The 21,783-nt window shown below is 35.5% G+C and overlaps 1 protein-coding gene across 3 annotated transcripts in view; it reads left to right on the forward strand.

The window, feature by feature from the left end:
* LOC150102756 (guanine nucleotide exchange factor for Rab-3A-like) overlaps positions 1-21,783 on the forward strand; it is a 242,009-nt gene that overhangs the window by 113,753 nt on the left and 106,473 nt on the right. For all 3 annotated transcript variants that reach the window (XM_090398866.1, XM_090398865.1, XM_090398867.1), the window contains one exon: positions 10,124-10,315. In XM_090398866.1, the coding sequence (XP_090254992.1) occupies positions 10,124-10,315 (192 nt within the window). The remainder of the gene's footprint in view (positions 1-10,123; positions 10,316-21,783) is intronic.

A 21,783-nucleotide genomic window follows, 5' to 3' on the forward strand; every position in this document is an offset into this window, starting at 1 on the left:
CCCAAGGCACATATTTCTATTCCTTTATAGTATTCATAACCATGCTTAGTGACATTAATATCATTGCTACGTTTACCTACAATAGCAAAAATTACACACAAACATTCTCATCATTCCTCCCTCTCTTAATTAGGTTTCACCACAGTAAATAATTTTTCCAGGTTCCTGACACTAAATCCATTTAAGTGCAAGCCATTCCTCTTATACAAGTCTTTTCTATCAAATTCACTCGACAAATTCAAAAACTTACACCCATTTCTTCTTCATGGTCTACGTATTGAATTATGGCTCTCCTTAACTCAGTACTGTCATATCGCAATAATAAGGTAACAGTTTTCTATCTCTCTCACTGTTATTTCTTGCTTCTTCTAGCATTCCTTTCATATTTTCTCTCATCCTATATTTCTCACTACTTAAATTATCGATTCCAACAAGTACTACCATCCTTTTTCCTTTCTTTTCTCATTTTTTTTGTTACCTATGTGACATCTTTAATTTTGCTCCTGTGAAGTTCAAAGTAGTGATTTCATTGGCAAGTACATATTTCAATAGAGAATAACCCATTTCATATTACTTATTATTTTAATACTATCATTCCTGTATAGGATATGATAGTACTACATGAAAAATTTACATCATTATTAACTTCCTATGTACAATTTTTCTCCAAATCAATCTGCTACCTGTCAAGACTCCAACATTGTCAGATCTTATATTTCATTCAGAGCCTGTGTAGCTCAGTGGATGTGGCGTTTGCACACCACCGCGCTTGGCCGCACGAAGGAAGTCTTGGTTTCGAGTCTAGTCGGCGACTAGAGGAAATTTTTCTAAGCCTTTTTTCGACCGGTTCCCGAGTTAGTCGATCTCTGGCAGGGGCAAGCAGGTTTTTCCTCCCGGAAACTCGGGTTTTTCGTCCTGTAAACTCAAGAAAATAGACCGTAGAACCCGCATTATTTCAGACATTAAATATTTGTGTTACGGTTAGGGACCACGAGATGGCGGCACATTTGAGCCGTCTCTCTTCACTGCGTACCGCTTAATTAGTGATAGCCTTGGGCCATCTGTCTCTGATTGGGTACCAGTGGAGATTGAACTGCCCACTCAGTCTCCAAAAGTTAGATAGGGCTAAATGGCCTCGCCTACTCCCGTATATATGGGAATAAAAAGGCGTTAGCTGATTTTTTTTTTTTTTTTTTTTTTTTTTATATTTCATTCTTCTAAGTCACTTTTTACCATATCAATCCACCTATATCTTGGGCTTCCTCTGGGTCGTTTTCCTACCAACCTGGCAGAGAATACTTGTTTTGCTCATCTTTTCTCTCCCATTCTATTTAAGTGACCATACCACCTGAGACTAGCTCTGCTAACACATTCCTGGACGCTGATAATCTCAAGTTCTTTTTTAATATCCTTGTTTTAAATATAATGTTGTCATTGATGCCATCTGTTCATGCCCATAACCTTTCTCAGGACTCTCATATTTGCAGTCTCTAGTCTTTAGTCAAGTGTTTTACTTCTAACCCAGCATTCAGATCCTTAAGCTAAAATTGGTATCATAATTCCTAATTCCTATCATAGCAGCTTTGTTGATTCTATTGTCTATTTCCATATTTAATTTACCATCTGTTGTGTCGTCCTATCTTGCTAATTGATCCATTTATGTTGGTTAGTTGAATCTATTCTTATTTCTTTAAATTCTGTTTTTATTTTGTTAGATGCTGATTGATACTGATGAGAGTATAAGGAAATTTATATTATACTGCACCACCCTATATTCAGATTAGTCTATATAATACAGAGGAATCAATCATCAACTAACTTTTGCAATCTCACTTTATACAGGCCGAGGTTAATATTATCATTTAAGGCTTCCACAAGGTTCAAATAAATTTATGAACTGTGCAATGAAGAAAAATCAGGCAAACAACAAATTGAATTCAATAAAATAAGCATTTAATACAGGGATAGAACATGTACATTTAAGTATAATTTTCTAAGCAAGATAATCTAATTGAACAATATTCAAAATATCTCTGAGACACTAGTAGCCTCTCGGTTTGGTATAAAGATCGAAGCTAAATATCTTATTCGCCAACACTTAAATACTATTATCACAACTTGTCTCTATTCAATGAGATAATTCAATTATTTTATACATCAACTTAGTTCAAATACTCATAACAAACATAAAACATTAGGCATTAAACATTCAGCTGTCAATTCTATATTCTTCCGAATAATTGAAAATGGTTCACACAGTTCAATGTTCCAGAATTTTACAGTAATTATTCTTAAGGTAGAATTCTCTAATTCTCTCTTAGTCAACAAACACTTAATTTAATTATGAGGCAGTTATCATTTCAAGGGGGAAACACTTTAAAGCTCCATCCTTCGGCTATTTTTAGTAGAACGCCACAGTTAATGATAAAAATACATCAGGCAGAGTTAACTTTTATTTCTTCACACTGAAATACAAAAAGGACTGCTCTTACCGGGTTACACCTTTTACACGCTGGATTTACTATAGGCACACTCAAAACTGTAGTTAACTATTACTTTGAAGCAACATTATTCAAAATAAATCTTCACTATAATAACTGAAATATTAAATAGAGTTTCACAAGTCTTGACGTGCTCGTTTTAGGTAATCAACTTATTCCTTATTTTCTTCTATACATTAAATTCAGCTTTGCACTATTCTTCCTCAAAACAATTGGAATCCATCGTAATTTTAGAATTCCGTAGAAATATTCCAAATTGTCTATTAATTTCCCGGTCCTTTCTTAATCTATTTAAAGCATTTCCCAAATCCCTTTACTGCCACCACTTACTTCACTCCTTGCTGTCCTGAACGCTTCTCCCCTCCCATTACTTTCGTTTTCCAATGAAAATCATTCATTCTTCCCTCCAAAACCTGGTTCTAGCCAGTCCAGCTCATATCAACTCCTCCCTTCGATTACCATAGCTCTCGCTCCACGCATGCGCTATCTAAAATTAACTCCGTTTCCTTGACAACAGTCAATCAAATCTAATCAGAAGAATTACATAAAATCATTCTTACATACAGAAACAAAAATAAAAAAAGATATATTACAATTCATATAGGATATATTTACAAGTTATATAAAGAATTTATACACAATAAATAACTAAAAAAATTAACAATTATTATATCAATAAAAATTTAACAGTAAGGGTTTAATTTATAATGTACATAGGAGCAAACTTAGCTCAGGAAATACAATACATGTTAAATCATGAATGAAGTATTAATAAATCATAAAATTCTTCATTCACAATTTAACACCATCTTCCCTAAAAATCGTGCCTAAGTAGCTGAAATGTTTCACATGTTCTATAGGTTCTCCATTCACAATGCAGTTGATATTTTCAGTGCTTCTGCCTATTTTCATTGTCTTTGTCTTGTTATTGCTGATCTTCATACCATATCTATTACAACAGTTATTCAATCTTGCAGACTTGTAGCATATTTATTTAGAAGTATAACATCGTCCGCATAAAGCAAAGAGCTGCTTTACATGTCCAATTTTGATATCAGGTTTAATACCACTTTCCTTCATAATGTGATCCATATAGATGATGAATAACAGAGAGGATAATATACATCCTTGTCTGACACCAGATTAACATTAAACCATCTTCCTGTACTTCCTTCAATTCTAACTACTGGCTTACAACACAAATAAAGACTAAGTATTGCTTGATATAATGCCTCACCATACAACCATAGCGTTTCGAATAGCTTCTCTCTTGCCACTTTGTCATATGCTTTTTCCAGATCTATGAAACTTAAATACAGATCTTTGTTATATTCCCATGATTTCTCAACTATTTGTCATAAAGTGAAAATCTGATCCCGATAGCCTCCATTTGGCCTGAATCCAGCTTGATTTTTACCAAGCTTCTCTTTCACAATCCAACTCAACTGTTTCTCAAGTATACTGGCATAATTCTTACCAGCAACACTCAGTAGAGAAATACCTCTGTAATTCTCACATTCAGTTTTCTTTTCTCTTTTTATATATGGGTACTATGAGAGCTTTATTAGGAAAAAGAAAACCAGGACATCCTCTTAAGAGATTCAAAGATGACTTCTAAGGCTGGAACACGCCACTCTAGGCCTAAATCCTTGACATTCATGATGATTACAATGACTATGATGCCATTCATGATGATTATGATGCCCTGGCAAAAACAACGGGGGGGGGGGGCTTGTTTAACTGGGTGACGCTCCAGCCAGTTTGAAATTTTATCATGTTGTATCATCATTTTATATTGTGGTTTAAGCCAATAAGAATACAATTTGGTCAGCTAAATCCCAAATTGCCAGTCCATCCTCGTTCGTTTAGTATCCAGATACCTAACAGAGTGTATCACAAGAAGATGAGGATTAGACTTTAGGTCAGAAATCCTAGTCAGTTCTCCACATTCCTTTAAATGCTATGTGGAGGTCTCCTCTCAGTTATACAGTTTTCACCTTTAAGCACCCAGAAAGGATCATTTATGTGAGAAATGTTCATTTCTCTGTGTGAGACTACATCCCACTTCCTGGAGTCCTGATGACTTGAAAAACTTCCATGTGGATTTGTGGATTACATAACTCTTAACTCACCCATGGTACTAATATTAATATGCCATAAGCTCCAAAACCTTTTGTGGACAGAATTCACATTAAAATGGTGAATTCTGTTTACTGTGGAAGGTGACTATAAAAATGAGACAAGTGAACTGCAGGCTTCTCTGCAAGTTTGAATTGGTCACCCAGTTACTCCTGAACTATTTCACCTAAAACAGTAAGCAATATCTCATATCACTTATTGTTTTAGAGAAAAATAAAATCAACTTATAATTGAGGCTATGATTCAGATTGGTTGATTGATTGACTGATTTATTGGCACAATGACAGCAGACATCATACTTCACCATACCAGAGATTACATATGATTCAGAAGCAGCTATAGTACGTCCACAGATGTGTGATCCTTCGACACTTCTGCACATGTCACAAGAAGAAGAAGAATCCATTCCAATGGTGAGGCCCTAACATTATGTCAAGAACAACTATTCGACATTCACACAGTATCTATCATATCTCACCTTGAACTCATTCATGGTCATAGCACCCACAACAGACTCTGGCAGCTTATTCCACTCATTCACCACTCTCCAAGTAAAAAACCTAGCTCTAACACCCCTGCGAACCACATTCTTGCCCAGCTTCCATGCTGATGATGATGGATGATAGATGCCATTGGTGGTAGTAGTGTCATAGTTGGAGAATTAAGTAGTAGAGAGGATGAGCTGTATTTAGCGAAGTAGTGTGCCCCTCCCACGATGAGTCCTTGGACTCCCTGAGGTATCACATAATAATAATAATAAAAAGCTGTGTGCATGATAGGTGCCGCAATTGTTGATGATGATGAAAAACGCATGCAAAAAAACATTTCACTACAGTGTTTAGCAATGTTTACTCACAATTTGCAGGATTTTTTGCTTTGAATCGTGACTGTAGATGAAACTTGGTTCCACCACCACCAGACACCCAAGTCCAAGCAGCAGTCAAAACAGTGGACAGTGCCCAGTGAAAGAGCACAGAAAAAAGCGAAGACTATTTTGTGAGCTGGGAAGGTGATGGCCACTAATTTTTGGGATTCCGAAGGAATTATCATGATAGACTATTTGGAAAAGGGTAAGACGATAACAGGAGTCTGTTATGAATCTTTGTTGGACCATTTAAAAGAAGAAGAATAACTGAAGAAAAAACTGCCAAGATTGGCACACGAAAAAGTGCTCTTTCATCAAGACAATGCACCGTCTCACACATCAGCCATCGCAATGGCAAAATTGCACGAATTGAGGTTCAAATTGGTTCCACATCTACCATATTCTCCGGACTTGGCCCCGTGTGACTTCTTCTTGTTCCTAAACTTAAAAATTTGGCTTGGTGGGAAAAAATTTTCTTAGAATGAGTATGTCATCAAGGCTGTCAATAACTATTTTGCACAATTTGATAAATCCTACTTTTTAGATGGGATGAAAAATTGGAAACTCGCTGCACCAAATGTGTAGACTTCGATGGAGACTGTGTTCAGAAATAAAGGTGATTTTTTCCAAAAAAACTGTGTTTAACTTATTTTTTTTTACCAAACTTTTCAAACAACCCTTGTATATACATGTCACAAATATACTTGTTTTATTTCTATTAGTCCTTAGCAGTATTCTTAAATAGATAAAGATAGGTTGTGAGACTGTTTTGAATACTGAAAATTTTATTAATACATAACTATAATTTAAAATAAGGTCTTTTAAATGTGCTCCTTTATTACTTCCTTACTTTTTACTTCCCTTTCAAGAAGTGGTTTTTCTCTTAAGATTGTTGGATGCAATGATTCATTTTCTCTCTCTCTTTATAAGTAATTTTTTTTTGTCTGTGTGAATCCTAGAAAATATGTGCCATTTTATCAAAAAAAATAAGTAGTACTCTTTTATATGAATCCCATCCATGGGATGTTATAGTCCTTTAGTACTCTGATTAGGCTAAGGATTAAATAATCCAGAAACTCTGCTCTAGAGACATAACATAAATGTTTTTGTGCTACTTCAGGCCTCCACTAAGTAGGGAGGTTTGAAGAATTCATGTCACCATGAGAGTTGCTGAAGGGTTAAATCTAGATACTAGGGATACTTCAACAAAACTCATAAATAAATGAATAGAATTGAATGATGCTTTGAACCCATTGTCCAGTCCTTTCTTGTTGTGTATGCTGTTATTAGATATCTACTTTCTGACAAGGTGGATACTGAACAAATAAGGAGTAGTTGACAGTTAGGGGTGGCCTTTGCTGACTCATTTGTATTCCATATACATTATACTGGTACTACATAATTAAATGTCATTCTGTCTAGTATGTTACCTAGACAGAATGTTACCATTCTGTCTAGGTAACATACTAACCATCCGCTAAATGGTTAGCTTTGGAGCATCCTCAAAAAAATTGAAGTTCGGCTCCATCAATATATGAAGCATCAGTAGAAGGGTAAAAAGTAATAGAAATATCATAAGGATATGACTGGTGATGCAGACCAAGAGGAATAAAACAGGTGAGATCCTTCTAAATATAATGATTATTATTACAGGATATTAAGGACTCACTGCAGCAGAGCATTCCACAATTTGCCCATCTGCATGCTGCAGCATTGTCCATCATCTGCACACAACACTAACTGGCTAGAATTAGCATTTTTTGTCAATGTAAATTGCATGCATTCTCTGACTGTTTTGCATGTGTACAGGATGAAAAACCCAAGTTTCTTGGAGGGGGGAAAAACAAACTCAGTTTTAATTAAAAAAGCTCATATAAAGATTTCTTCAGCTTCAGTTGAAGAAGCCTATATAAAGATTCTTTCTCCTTCACTTGAAAAGGTCCATATAAAGATTCCTCTCATCACGATGAGAAATGAACTCAAGTCTTTTACAGTCGAAGTTAATTCTTCCAAACTGCGCTATGGAGGTGCTTAATAAGTATAAGATGTATTCTGGAAATGATTAATCAGGGAAAAGCAAGAGATAGCTAAGCAATCCTAATTATGAAGATAAAACTTTCTGAACAGGAGATAATTTCTCATAGCATAAAGTGGATGGATTTCAAATGGAAAATTGGTCATTACCTTTTTTTTTTCCCTCATTGTCCTACTGAAGATGCCAGTTAGAGGAAACTGGTTCTTCTTGAAAAAGAAAATGATGAATCACATACACACACACTTAGAATTATGGAAAAAGTTAGAGAAAAAGGCAGAACTAATAATAATAATAATAATGACAAGTACCTGATAGATTTATTCTCAGGAAGTGAACTCATCATTATTAATACTGTGTTTCAATATAAAAATTGGACTAAATTCACACACACACACACAAAGAGAGAGAGATAGAGAGAGTGCTTTTTTTGTTAGTGATATAAGGTAATAGAAAGAATGGAAATGTCAAACTATAGACAAAGTATTTCATCAATAATTATTAAAAATAGAAATTTTAACATTTTAAAATTTCTATTTTAAATTCTGCTAGGAAGAGTTATTAGTAACAGAACAAATGTGGTAACCCTTCAGGAGGATTTGAATAAACTGGATAGATGGGCAAATGAATTGCGGTGCCAGTTTAATTCAGCTAAATGTAATGTCTTCACGTTTGGGATATGTCAATGAGAGGCTGTATAAACTGCAGTGGAGAAGTGGGGGAGACAAGTGATCTTGAGGTGATAATTTGTAGAAACCTGAAATTCAGGGAACATGTTGCAAAAGTTGTGAAGGTAACCTGAGAGATTGTTGCAATACTGAGAAGGATGCTGACTAGCCAAGATAAAAGTTGTCATCCCATTGCATAAAATCCTGATCAGACCACACCTGGACAATTGTGCTCAAATTTGGTCCACAGGATATGAAGGGGATAAATTAACCTTGGAAGAGTGCAGAAGCAGATAACCAAGATGATATCAGGAATGTACAATGTTAATTATGAGGACAGACCGAAGGAATATGGACTGCAAAGTTTGGTAAGATAGAAGAGTTGATATGATTGAGATATTTTTGCTGTTGAGAGGAAATTACAGGATTGACACTGGGAAGTTGTTTCATTTGGTGGAACAGATGGAAAGGAACAAGGACAATGGCCATCCCTGGAAGTTGTGAAAGGTTGTCATGAGGAAGAGGGTGAGGAGTGGTTTCTTTTTATGGAGGTTGGTTGAACTGTGGAATGCATTACCTGATAGAGTGGTGAGAGCACGAATGGTGAATGAGTTTAAGGAGTGGTATGATAGACTTTATTTTCTAGGTTGTGTCTCCCATGATGTGCCTTGTGACTAAATGGAGGTCCTGAATCATCATCATAATTATGATATTTTTAGACTGTTTTCAAATACAAGAACTTACAGGATATTTGAAATAAGAAATTATTGACATGTAACTTTGAGCAGAATGAAGATGTGGATTGCATTGAAAAGAAAAATGTGTATATGAAAACTTGAAAAAAGATTTAAATCTGAAAACGTTTTTTATATGAACTGTAAACTCAAATTTACAAGTATGATTAGAAAAAAAGGGAAACTTTGAAAACAGGAACCAGTCCTTACAGACCAAGTGCCAGAATCATATATATATATATATATATATATACACCAAAAAAAATCATTATTCCACTGTGGACAGAAGAAGTTAGAAAGCAGTTTACAGGAAAGGAGAAATTATGTCAAAAGTTGCCGACGTCAGTTATCATGTTTAATCAATAAATACAGAGAATGCAAAGTTTTGTGTAAAAGTAGCTAAACAAAAGTCATTGGAAGATTTTAAGAAAATTATGGAAGGCAGATATGAAAGTGACAAAAGATTCTGGAAGCTTTTCAGCAAGATTAGAAATGGAGAAAAAAGTATCATGAAAGGAAATAAATTACAGCTTTTTTTTTCTTTTTTTTTAAATGTGAATCCCACCTACAAAAGGTTTGAGCACTGTAAAATTAGTGCTGTGGGTTAGATAATATAAGGAACTTTATTTTGAAGATCAAATATGGTGCTTTTTCAAGCCATTGCAGACCTCTGATAATCAGGATGGTGTATAAAAACTGGAAGTAATGATTTTTAATCTTCTGAATGTCTGGAATAATTATTCTGAAAAAAATTATTAAACAAGACACCAAGCACATAGATTGTGTTAGAAAATACTCAGAAGAATGCATTTAAAGTACATGTCAGCACTAGAAATAGAAAGGTATTAGTATTCTATCTGAAATATTGAATAGTGGCTAAAGTAGATGATATTTGTCCCTTCAGGATCCATATTTTCCACCATGTTGGAGAGTGATACTACTTCTAGAGGTAGTAGTAGTAGTCTTACTGATTCCTGTAAAATGAATGAAATAATGGATAAAAATTAAATGTAGTTATTTTTAATCTTATTAATGTTTCTCTTGAAATTTTTCAGATTCAATAGCATTATGTTTATATTTGTAGAACTTTATGATTAATCTTTTTTTTTCCCCATTTGTTTTCTGTTTAGTTCATTTTCACTTTACCTTTTTAAGAAAAGATAATCTAAGTTTTTCAATTTTAGGTGGCAGCCCTTGAAGCAGATGTTTTAGTGTTAAAGAATTTACTTCAGAACTCGTGCTTATCAAATAATGTTTGCTATTCAGACAGTTATCAGGAAATGCCAAATACTCAAAAATGCGAATGGTGTGCAAGCTGTAATAACAACTGTTTTAAATTATCTTCTGCTACTGATAACTATAAAGTTAATTATGAGGTATGTTATGATTGTTTCATATGATTATGAAATACTGTTAAGGGGCACTTTAGTTATGTTCATTCTGTTATCACTGTTCCATGTAATTTTGAAACATATGCTTCCCATAAAATTCATGGGTGAGATTTTATGACATTCCCACACATTAATTGTTGAAACCTGTAGCACAGATTATCATGAATGGACTAAGAAAATCAGATAAGCCAGGTGTTCTGCTCCAGAGCCCAAACTTGGTATTTCCCATTACACCTTAAAGCCTCCAGATGCATATGCCACCTGAAGGATGGAATTCTACATCTAAATACTCACAAACATCTATATCTTTGAGATTCAGATTTTCAGTTTGTTGATTGGAAACTGAAGATTTCACCCTTTCTGTACATAGTCTGGCAGCAGAATATTGCTACTCTGTAGGAGCTGAAGAAGTTTAAACATTTTTACATATGTTTAAACGTTTGTTTATCCATATGTAAAACAGCTAATTCTGGCATTTTCAGAACAGATTGTTTTCATAATGATGGATAAACACTAGGAATTGGGCATGATTAATAGGTTTATTAATAGTTCTGATCTTTGGATAATCATTTTAGTTAAATTACTGAGTGATTATTTACATTGTGAATTATATTCCTGTAAATTGTTTCACTGTATTGTGTGATTGATCTGATATGATGAAATTTAACTGTTTAAACTTTGACATTTTGTTATGAGTGTAGTATGTAGCAAGTTTCTCTGTTTCAAAACATTTTCCATGACAGGTGTTTATATGTTTACTAGATCCTAATGATACTGATATGTTAGAAAAGATTGTGGCAGGAAATCTGCTCAAAAATGTAGATTTTTGTAAATGAACAACCTGATTGTTCTTTTAAATTTTTACTAATTCTAATTAACAATATAAAGAACAGTAATTGCTCCTTCATCTCAATTTTCATAAATTAAATTTCAATTGTAATTGTTTATATTCATTATGAGAATGTCAGGTAAGTATGTTATAGGTCAAATTGTACATTAAGTATATGTGGTGGGCAGCTTAAAGGTAAAGCTAGATAACTGAGTGGCACCTCCACATATCCTTTAAGGAATGTGGAGAACCAATTGGGACTTTTGACCAGATATCCAATCTTTCATATGTAACCTTTTGGTAGGTAGCCACCTGCATACTGAATGAACAAGGATGGCACAACATAATGAAATTTTATGCTGAATGTGGGTGTTCAAACGTTATATAAAAGAACCAGGTGAACAATAAAAAGCTGGCTACTGAAACAAACTCAGCATCAGTAGAACTGATGACAGGCACTATCATCATAAGAGATATAAACAGAGAAGTTGCAGCTGTGGAAAGACTAGAGAAGCATTATTGAGACAAAGAAGACCAAAACATGTAAGATCTGCTAGGTAGTAATAAATATAAGATGTTCTACTCAGTAAATACTGATGAGGAAAAGGTAGGTGCTACCTATGGTATGACACTCTAAAACCCAATGATAAACTGCTTGATTGGGAAACGATTTCAAGTAGGGTGATATGGGTAGATTTCAAATTGAGGAATTGTACAATGAAAAAAAACTTATTTGTGCCTTTGCACAGAATGTTCTACTGGAGGAATTTTTTGTGTAATTAGAGAAGGCATCTGACATAAAAGACAAAAAAAAATTTCTTGTTGGAAATTTAAACAGTAGAGTAAAACATTAATACCAGAACATGTGGGAATACATTGGGAAAATTTGGAGAGAAGGGAAACAATAATAACAGTGGTAATCGATGTTTTGAACAGAAACCATTAGGATTCTGTTCAGAACGTTGATAGTAGTTACTAATACCACATTCCAGCATAAAGACATTCCCATATTCAGATGGAGAGAAGATAATAGAAATAAAAATAGTTTCATTGACTATGTTATTCAGGGATTTGAAATAGGAAGTGGTCACAATTTAGTTTTGAGCAGAACATTGAAAAGAAAAATATGCAAGAAAGTTTTTTTTTTTTTTGTAAAGAATCAAAGTTGAGCAGCTTTCAGTGAGGGACCATGGACAAATGTTATTGGAGAAAAAAAATGGAAGCGTTTGAAAACAAGAATGAAAACTTGAAGTCTGAGTGCAAACTTTGGAAAATATTTTGATTGATTCAGCCAGGGAGGCATGTACTGAAGTTGTTTGCAAGGATAGAAAAATCCTTGGTTAACTCAGTAAATAGGCAGTCCTGGAAAAGAAGAAAGCACATCAAAACTTAGAGCAAGAAAGTTGGCAGATGCTCTGAGAAAATATTTAAAAAATGTAGAAAATTGAGAAAATTTTTAAAAAAAAAAAAAAAAGCTAAACTGGGTGTAAAACTAGATAAACAAAAGTCATAAGAAGTCTTAGGTAAGAATATAGAAGATAAATATTAGGAAGGTTACAAAATATTCTGGAGGCCTGAAAACTTTAGAAGTAGAGGGAAAGAGTACCTATAAAAGAATGTCTCTAATAATTACTTTGGAAGACTGTTAAAAAAGGCCATCAAAAACCTGAAATGTGGGAAGGTACCCGAAGTAGACGATATTTGACCAAAAATGCTCAAATAAGGAGGCACACATTTTTAGCTGCCCTGCATAATTCAGAAGGTCAGAATCTAGATGACTGAAGTGGAGCTCTCATATTTATATAAAAAAAAAAAAAATCAGCTAATGCCTTTTTATTCCCATATACGGGGAGTAGGCGAGGCCATTTAGCCCTATTTAACTTTTGGAGACTGAGTGGGCAGTTCAATCTCCACTGGTACCAATCAGAGATAGATGGCCCAAGGCTATCACTAATTAAGCGGTACTCAGTGAAGAGAGACGGCTGAAATGTGCCGCCATCTCGTGGTCCCTAACCCTAACACAATATATTTAATGTCTGAAATAATGTGGGTTCTACGGTCGATTTTCTTGAGTTTACAGGACGAAAAACCTGAGTTTCCGGGAGGAAAAACCTGCTTGCCCGTGCCAGAGATCGACTAACTCAGGAACCGGTCGAAAAAAGGCTTAGAAAAATTTCCTCTAGTCGCCGACTAGACTCGAAACCAAGTCTTCCTTCGTGCGGCCAAGCGCTGTGGTTGGCAAACGCCACATCCACTGAGCTACACAGTAGATCAATAAAACTTAAGTGTTTCAGATGCTTTTCTCTTGTCACCTTACACATGCTTTTTTCAGATCTTCAGATTGGTATGTTATGCAAAGCAAAATGTAGACTTTATTATTCTAATTCAATTCTAATTGTTGAATGTCAACAATTAGAATTGAAGGTATAGGAAGATGGTTTGTAAAATCAAGTGAAAGACAAGATGCACACTATCTCCACTGTTATTCATAATCTCTGTGAATCACATTATGAAAGAAAGTGGCATCAAATCTGTTATGAAATTGGAGATATTGAACTAAGCCCTTTACGTTATGCTGATGAACTTGTTCTCCTAAATAATTCCTAAATAACGAAAGTCTTTAGTTATTCTTTAAATAATTAAGATTATTTAAAGTGTGATTCTTTAAATTGATGAAATAATTGTCAAATTTGGTATGAAAAGCAGGAATAAAAAGGAAAAAAAAAACACATGAAAATAAGCAGGATTTCAATAAGTGCCTAAATATTTCAGCTTGTTAGGCACAATTTTTAGTGATATGGCAAATTAAATATAGAACAATATAATAAGCAAAGCTTGTTATGGTGGGGAGAGAGTTGAATAAATTTATATGGAATAAGTTAAAAAAAAAAAAAAAAAAAAAAAAAAAAAAAAAAAAAAGCCAGAACACTAAACTTATTTTAAGGTAGGTTCTTATATGGCTTACACATCTCAACTCTTTTATGCTGTTTTTCCTCAACCTCATATATGGTTGCATTTTGTTGATGTCTTGCTGTCTGATCCCACTCTGAGTCTTAATTACTTCCTTTTCAGTTCCTGGAGAAAGAAAACTTTGTACTCCTCTATGAAGTTCACTATCGAACATTAATCCAACAACCATCTCCTCTTTTTGGATACCTCAATAATTCATAATTCTACACATCATATTGCATTTTTGGTTTATCAAAAACCAATCTTTACTAGCAGATACATTCACTCATCCATGCCCCATCATTCATTGCAGAAGATCAGTATTATCAGAATTCTTATACATAGAGCTCATATGATTTGCTCTTCTGATTCTGTTTTGTTAGATGAATTAAATAAAATTAAAAGTGGTCTGATGGATCAGATGAGACTATCTTTCAGAAATTATAGATAATTATCATCCTTCAACCAGACTACAATCAGTTAAGAAAAGAATTTCACTACCCAACCTTACAGGAACCTCTGAACAAATAGCATGGATTCTTTGCAGATGCAAACTATACGCTTCTTTCAAATCAGCTCAGAAACTGTCTTCTTTCTTAACATCCACAAAGGATACATTACCACTTCTCTCCTTAAACAGGTGTCTATCAAGTACCCTGCTCATTTTATACTTTCGACAAAAGTGACCACTCTTTTTTTTTTTTTTTTCATTAGAATCCAAGAATATCAAGGCAGGAACATAGAAAACTTCAGCTGCATTCTCAATTAGGAGAACCTATAAAAAAATTAAATTATTTCAGCTACTTAAGCACAGTTTTTAGTGAAGCTGGAAAATTAAAATTGGAAAGAGACAACAGAATCAGCAGAGCTGGTATTGTTGGGAGCCAGTTGAATACATTTATGTAATAAGTGAAAAATTAGCCAAGACACCAAACTGGCATTATACAAGGTATTGTTCAAACCAGTTTTAAGTTATGGATCTGAGAGTTGGGTTAGAAATCAAGTACTTGATCAAAGACTAGAGACCACAGCTAGAAGAGTTCTTAGAAAAATTAGGGCCCTAAACAGATTGCATCAGTGGCAAAATCATATTAAAAATGAAGATAACAGAAAAGAACATGACATTGCTAGTATTAAATTTAGTTTAATTCTTTATCCATGTGTGTGCAAACAAAGTTTGCGCCTGAAAGTATCTTCAGGACTGGGGTAATACCCCAGTCCTGAAGATACTTTCAGGCGCAAACTTTGTTTGCACACACTTGGATAAAGGAATAAACTAAATTTATTATAGTCTGACCAAGTGAAAAATAAACTTTCAATATGACATTGCTAGCATTTAAGAATGTGTAAGCCAAGCAATTCTAAGATGGTATGGCCACTTAAACAGAATGTGTGAGGAAAGGTTAGCAAAACAGGTGTTTACTCCAAGATGGCAGGAAAAAGTTCCAGAGGAAAACCAACTTCTAGGTGGATGGATTCAGTTCAGAAGTGTCTTAGGCATGAAATGTTAGATACGACAATATTGGACTGCTCACAAGTAATATACCATATGGAGTAAAATTGTTGATAGGAGAGAGAGTAATGTAAACTTAATCATGTAGTGCTGTCACAGTAGCCAGAACACCCCTTTTGATGGTACATATCAGGAAATTGATGATGATGGTGAAGAATATTGAGACTAGGAATCCAAGTCTTGCTTTGCTTTTCAGGCTATTGACTCTAGGCACCGAATCCAGCAAGTTCATATTTGATAATTTCTACGACAGTTAGAAGAGTTCTTAGAAAAATTAGGTCCCTAAACAGATTAAACCAATTATATATTTGGTTTAATCCTTTATCCAAATGTAAGCAAACAAAGTTTGCACCTGAAGCACCTGAGTTGTCAAAAGGTGTACCACCTTATTATTAATTTACTCTGGATTTAGAGAAAGATGTTGGAAGTTTATTTTCCACTTGGTTAGACTATAATAAATTTAGTTTAATCCTTTACCCAAGTGTAGGCAAACAAAATTTGCACCTGAAATAGTTCAGGACTGAGGCAACTCGTAACAAAGTTTGACCAAGCTGTCATCACTCCTAGACTCAGTATCTCCCATAATGCAAAGCACATCTCCTTGCGGATGGGAGATACTGAATCTAGGAGTGATGAGAGCTTGGTTATATAAGTAAATATGACCTCTCCATTGCTTCTGCCTCAGTATCACCACTTCTGGGTCTGCCTCCCACTGATGAGACTTCAATAAAGGTCGAAACTGGTCTGGTAGTGGCCCTTCCCTTAATACATAGCATTATACATGTCTGCAGGGAGATGTGCTTTGCATTATGGGAGGTACTGAGTCTAGGAGTGATGAGATCTTGGTCCACCTTTGCTACGAGTTGCCTCAGTCCTGAACTACTTCAGGCAGAAACTTTGTTTGCCTACACTTGGGTAAAGAATTAAACTAAATTTATTAAAAAATTCATTAAACTAAATGCAATTCATACACATGTTGAAATGCATGTGTATGAATACCACTAGTATCAGAAATAGAGGAGAGGAGTTTTTTTTGCATTGTCAGCTTGACTTGGCCAAAAATTATAGACATTAGTGAAACTTGGTTGACAGAGAGTGATATAGTTACACGAATACAATGTAAAGGGTATTGTATTTTCAGAGAGGGAGAGAATAGAACAGGAGGTGGAGTATTAGTGATGATACATGATGAACTTCAACTACCAAAATTAGAAGTTAAAGAGGATTTTAGGTCTGGGGTAGATAGTTAATTTGAGGCTATCTGGTACAAGATAAAGGCCAATAGGACACAGTACATTGTGCTATAGACTAAGAGGGCCACAGGAAGATGTGGATGCCATGCATTGACAGATTAGCACAATGAGTGTAGGTGAGCAGTTATTATGGGAGACCACAACTATAGAGACATATAGAGAGAAGAAAGGGGGCATAGCAGGATCGAGATAGAATTTATGCAGTTCCTAAGGGATAATTATCTGAAACAGCATGTCATGGAGGTAACCATGGGTTCAAGACTGCTGGATCTGGTAATAGCATCACAAGAAGTGCCATAACTAAGGTAAACACTCTGCTGCCAATCAGGAAGAGTGACCATGCAGCTTGTTCTGTCAAAAACAAGACTGTTTGGTCACTCTTATTCTGCCAAGAAAGGATTTATGTTGAACTATAAAGCTGATAATTATGACAGACTTAGGAGGCAGTGCTGTGACTTGAGAAGCTACAAGGAAAGGATGTCACTCATGCATGGGAAGTGGTCAGGGATTGTTTGAGAGAAGCAGTATCTGACTATATACCCACATTCAGGAGGATGAACCAAGTGGTGGTTTAACAGATAAGTAAAGATATAAAGTAAGAGCTGCAAAAAAAAATAATTGTAGAGATAATATGAAGAGAAAGGTGATCAGCATAATGTGCAATCAATTATGAGAGAAAATCAGCTAAGCAGGCCAAAGAGATGTAGCAAGTAAGAATGACCATGGAAGGATGATTTTAATCAATGTCGATGGTAGAAAGGTGCAGAGTATGATGTTCAAATTGAGGCAGATGAAGAAGTGCTCAGCATATTGAATATATCAATGTGAATAAAGCAGTAGGACAGGGTCGCATGTCAGTCCATGTGTTACATGAATGTGCAAGACAATTAGCATGCCGCAAATGAAATTATTCAATCTAAGTTTCAGCTATGACAAGGTTCCAAGATAGTGAAAAGAGGACAAGATAGTTCCATTACATAGAGGTGATGCTATGACAGAAGTAGCAAACTACAAACTTATTAATATGTCAAGAGTGGTTGTTAAAGGTAAAATCCAACACAGCGAGTGGATAGAAATACAATACTGTATAGTGGATAGCAAGAAGAAAAAATGACTGATTTTTGACTGCCAATGAGTCAGTCATTCATCACATCAGCGCTGATCTGATGAGTCTTTAATCAGTGCTGATTGTAGGAAGGTGTGAGGGAGGCAAAAGAGGCAAAATAGTGGAGTTGCTGAGTAATCATTTTGCAAAGGCAATTTTTAATCCAGGTGTAGGTTTTGAAGTTACTGATGTTACAGAATGCATGTCAAAATTGAGGCAGATGAACAGGAGGTCCCCAGCATATTGAAAATTATCAATGTGAATTCAGCAGTATGACTGGATGGCATGTTGATCTGTGTGCCACGTGAATGTGCAAGAGAACTGGCATTGCCTCTGATGAAGTTGTTCAATCTAAGTCTCATCTCTGACGAGATTCCAAGAGAGAGGAAATAGGGTAAGATAATTCCATTACATAAATGTGGCTCCAAGGCAGAAATACAGACCGGTTACTATCTCAGGAGTAGTAATTAAAGCAGTGGAAAAGTTAGTTAAAGGTAAACTCCAGCAATAGGCAGACTGTGAATAAATTACTGGGCGGGCAGCATGGTTATGTAAAAGGTAGGTCCTGTCATAGTAATTTACTAATGTTTTATAATAGACTGTCAGAAGAATTAGATAGGGAAATGGATACATAGTGATACTGCTGGCTTTGTAAAGACTTTTGATAGAATACCACTTGGAAAAATATTACAAAAGTTGGAGCAAATGGGAATGTATATGAAGCTGGTAGCATGGATAGGGGAGAGGGTGCTGATTGACAGACACCAGAGAGGTATTTAATATATGGCAGAATGGAATCTAGGAGAATGAGGATAACTAGTGGAGCGCCTCAGGATTCTGTACTAAGGCTACTACTATTGTTCATTTGTTTGCTGATGATTCAAATAATGCAGGATTATTTAAATAAATTGTCAGTATGGATAAAGTACAGTGATTGTTAATTTATTTATTTGAAATGAAAGGTTATGCATTTTGGGTTGAAAGGATTACATTGTGTATCACATTGATGGTGCTAAATTGAAGAAGATTGATGAGGCTATTGACTTGAGGTTAATGGTGGCAGGGAATAACTACTAAAGTTCAAAGGGCATATTGCAAAAGTTGGCATATAGCTAAAATAAATTACTTGGATGTTGAAAAATGCCAACTAGTAAAGGTAAGAGGTATTTGTTCCTCTTTATAAAGCTATGATTCAGTCACATATTGCTGTATGCAGATTTGGTTATCTGGGTTTCTTGGGGGATGAGGTGGTGATAGAGAGGATTCAGAGATGAGTGACTAAACTAGTGACAGATCTGTGGAATTATTCCTGTGAGGATAGGTTGAAGGTGTGCGGGTTGCAAAGTTTAGTCAATAGTGCAGTGGTAGAATCACATTAAAAATGAACACATTAGAAAGTGACTTGAATTTGTTTGCATTGAGAGATGTGCAAGGATAGCTAATTTTAGCTAGTATGGTCACTTAAACATGATGATGGGCCACTAATGAGCAAGGATTGCAATATACAGCTTATCCCTGTCAAGTCAACCTAGCTTCCCACAGTGTGGCCTATGTCCAGAAAAAAGCCTCTGGCAAAACAAGCGAGTATTCCCACTACACAGTAATACCTTACTAGTGGAGGAAATGCTAACTAGACCCTAGATGGGAGATGTTCTTCATCTCCTGGTGAAATACCACCACCTGGTTTATTGGAGGTCTGAAGTAGCAAATGCCATGTTTGGTCTCCAGAGCAAGGATTCTGGTTTCCATCCCCACCCTTCCCTCTTCTCCATGTAGTATGAGATGCCATGAGAAACATACTTAGAGACCTATAACCTCCTCCATTTCGAGGATACATCAGTTAAAATGGTAGTGCTGCCTGCAGCACCACCATTTAGTGCAATCCTTTCTTTTCCCAAACAAATCCCAAACATATGGAAGGTATATATTTGACCCACGGAACGTTCCTCGCTAAGAACAACTATAAACAGGACTGTAGAAAATCCAGTATCTTAAAAGCAAAAATAAGAATTGTAATACTAAAAATAGGACATCATTGTTTCTGAAAGAATATTTATTCCTGTCATCATAAATAGAATTTAGCTTGATGTAAAAAAAAAAAATTTTTCCCCACTAGAGGTCATGCCAGTAGAATAACATGTGATCAAATCATTGTTTCTTTAGCTTACAGTTAATAATGTAACTCAGCTTGTCTTGTATATTGATGTATGCTCCAGATGATGATCTTGATGTGAAGATCGAAACGTCAGGATAATAAAAACGTTTTTTTAACACGGTTGTAAATTTCATAAATTTTTAAAATGGACCATTTAGTGCACTATCAAAAAAAAGTTACATCGCAACCAGTCACAACATACAAACCATGCCTCTTCACTAAAAAACAAATCTCTTCACTAAAAATGTTCACATCCACTTTACTAACATTCATGACATTAACACAAGCATAAATGGCATTCACCATCATTTGCAGCCTTCCAGATCAGCCATCTTATTCCTGACAGAAACCTAGATCGCATCTACTACCATCCACCTCCAATACTCAAACTACACACTTCACAATTCTTTTCACAAGGATGAGGCCTGTGCTTTTGTAAAATCGGACATAACCTTCCAGAGAATGGCTAATTCAGAATCCCCTGCTTTTGACCCTCCCTGGCTCAAGGTTTCCATGCCCCATTTAGTAACATTCATTTCTTGCATTTACCAGTCTCCAAACACTGATAACCACTCGGATCTCTTCATATTCCTTTTCATAAAATTCAATCACCTGCAATCCAGCTATCCAAATTGTGAGATCATCTTCCTGGGTGACCTCAACGTCCACAATTTCAACTGGCACTGCTATTCTACCACAAATAGGACAAGAAACAGAAATCTTCTATAAGTAATGACCTAATAGTACATCTACCCACTCAAATTCTTGATAATCCTCTTCACTCTCCAGATACTCTGGATTTCTCTTTGACCAGTTCTCCTTCTGGATACACCATAGAGGTCACCGCTCCTCTCAGCAACTCAGACCACTATCTTGTACCAGTCTCCTCTCTCACAGAATATCCCTCCTTCAACCATTCTTAACCTCACATCCTCTGGCACTACAAAGGAGCAAATTGGGTTGACCTCTGGAATTTCTACTCCTTCTTTCCTTGGTCTTACTATGGCTTCCGCTCACCTTACCCTATCTTCTGCAGCAAATGAGTCAGATATTATTCTCACTGGTGTGAAAGCCTTCATCTGCAATTCAACCCATAATCCTTGTCCACTTTCCAAGCCCTTGTTTGACCAAAAATGTATCAGTACACTCAAAGAAAAAAATTCAGCTTACTGCATGTGGCTCGCATCAAGAATTCCAGCTTCTTATTCTGCCTAATATCAGTCATTAGTAGATCCAAATCAGATTTCATAAATGCCTACAACAGAAAACGTGCTTCCTGTCTAAATGGAAGCCATACCTTCTGATTCCTTGCTAAGGCTATTGGATGCAACTTCTGCTCTCCTGCACTTCCACCTCTCTCTCATCATGATACACTTCTGCAGCAAATGAGTCAGAAATTATTCTCACTGGTATGAGGGCCTTCATCTGCAATTCAACCCATAATCTTTGTTCACTTTCCAAGCCCTTGTTTGACCAAAAATGTATCAGTGCACTCAAAGAAAAAAATTCAGCTTACTGTATGTGGCTCGCATCAAGAATTCCAGCTTTATATTCTGCCTAATATCAGTCATTAGTTGATCCAAATCAGATTTCATAAATGCCTACAACAGAAAACCTGCCTCCTGTCTAAATGGAAGCCATGCCTTCTG

This window comes from Typopeltis vanoorti, chromosome 10, assembly GCF_054136105.1.
Source record: "Typopeltis vanoorti isolate ZY-2024b chromosome 10, IOZ_Tvanoo_1.0, whole genome shotgun sequence".
Classification (NCBI taxonomy): Eukaryota; Metazoa; Arthropoda; class Arachnida; order Uropygi; family Thelyphonidae; genus Typopeltis; species Typopeltis vanoorti.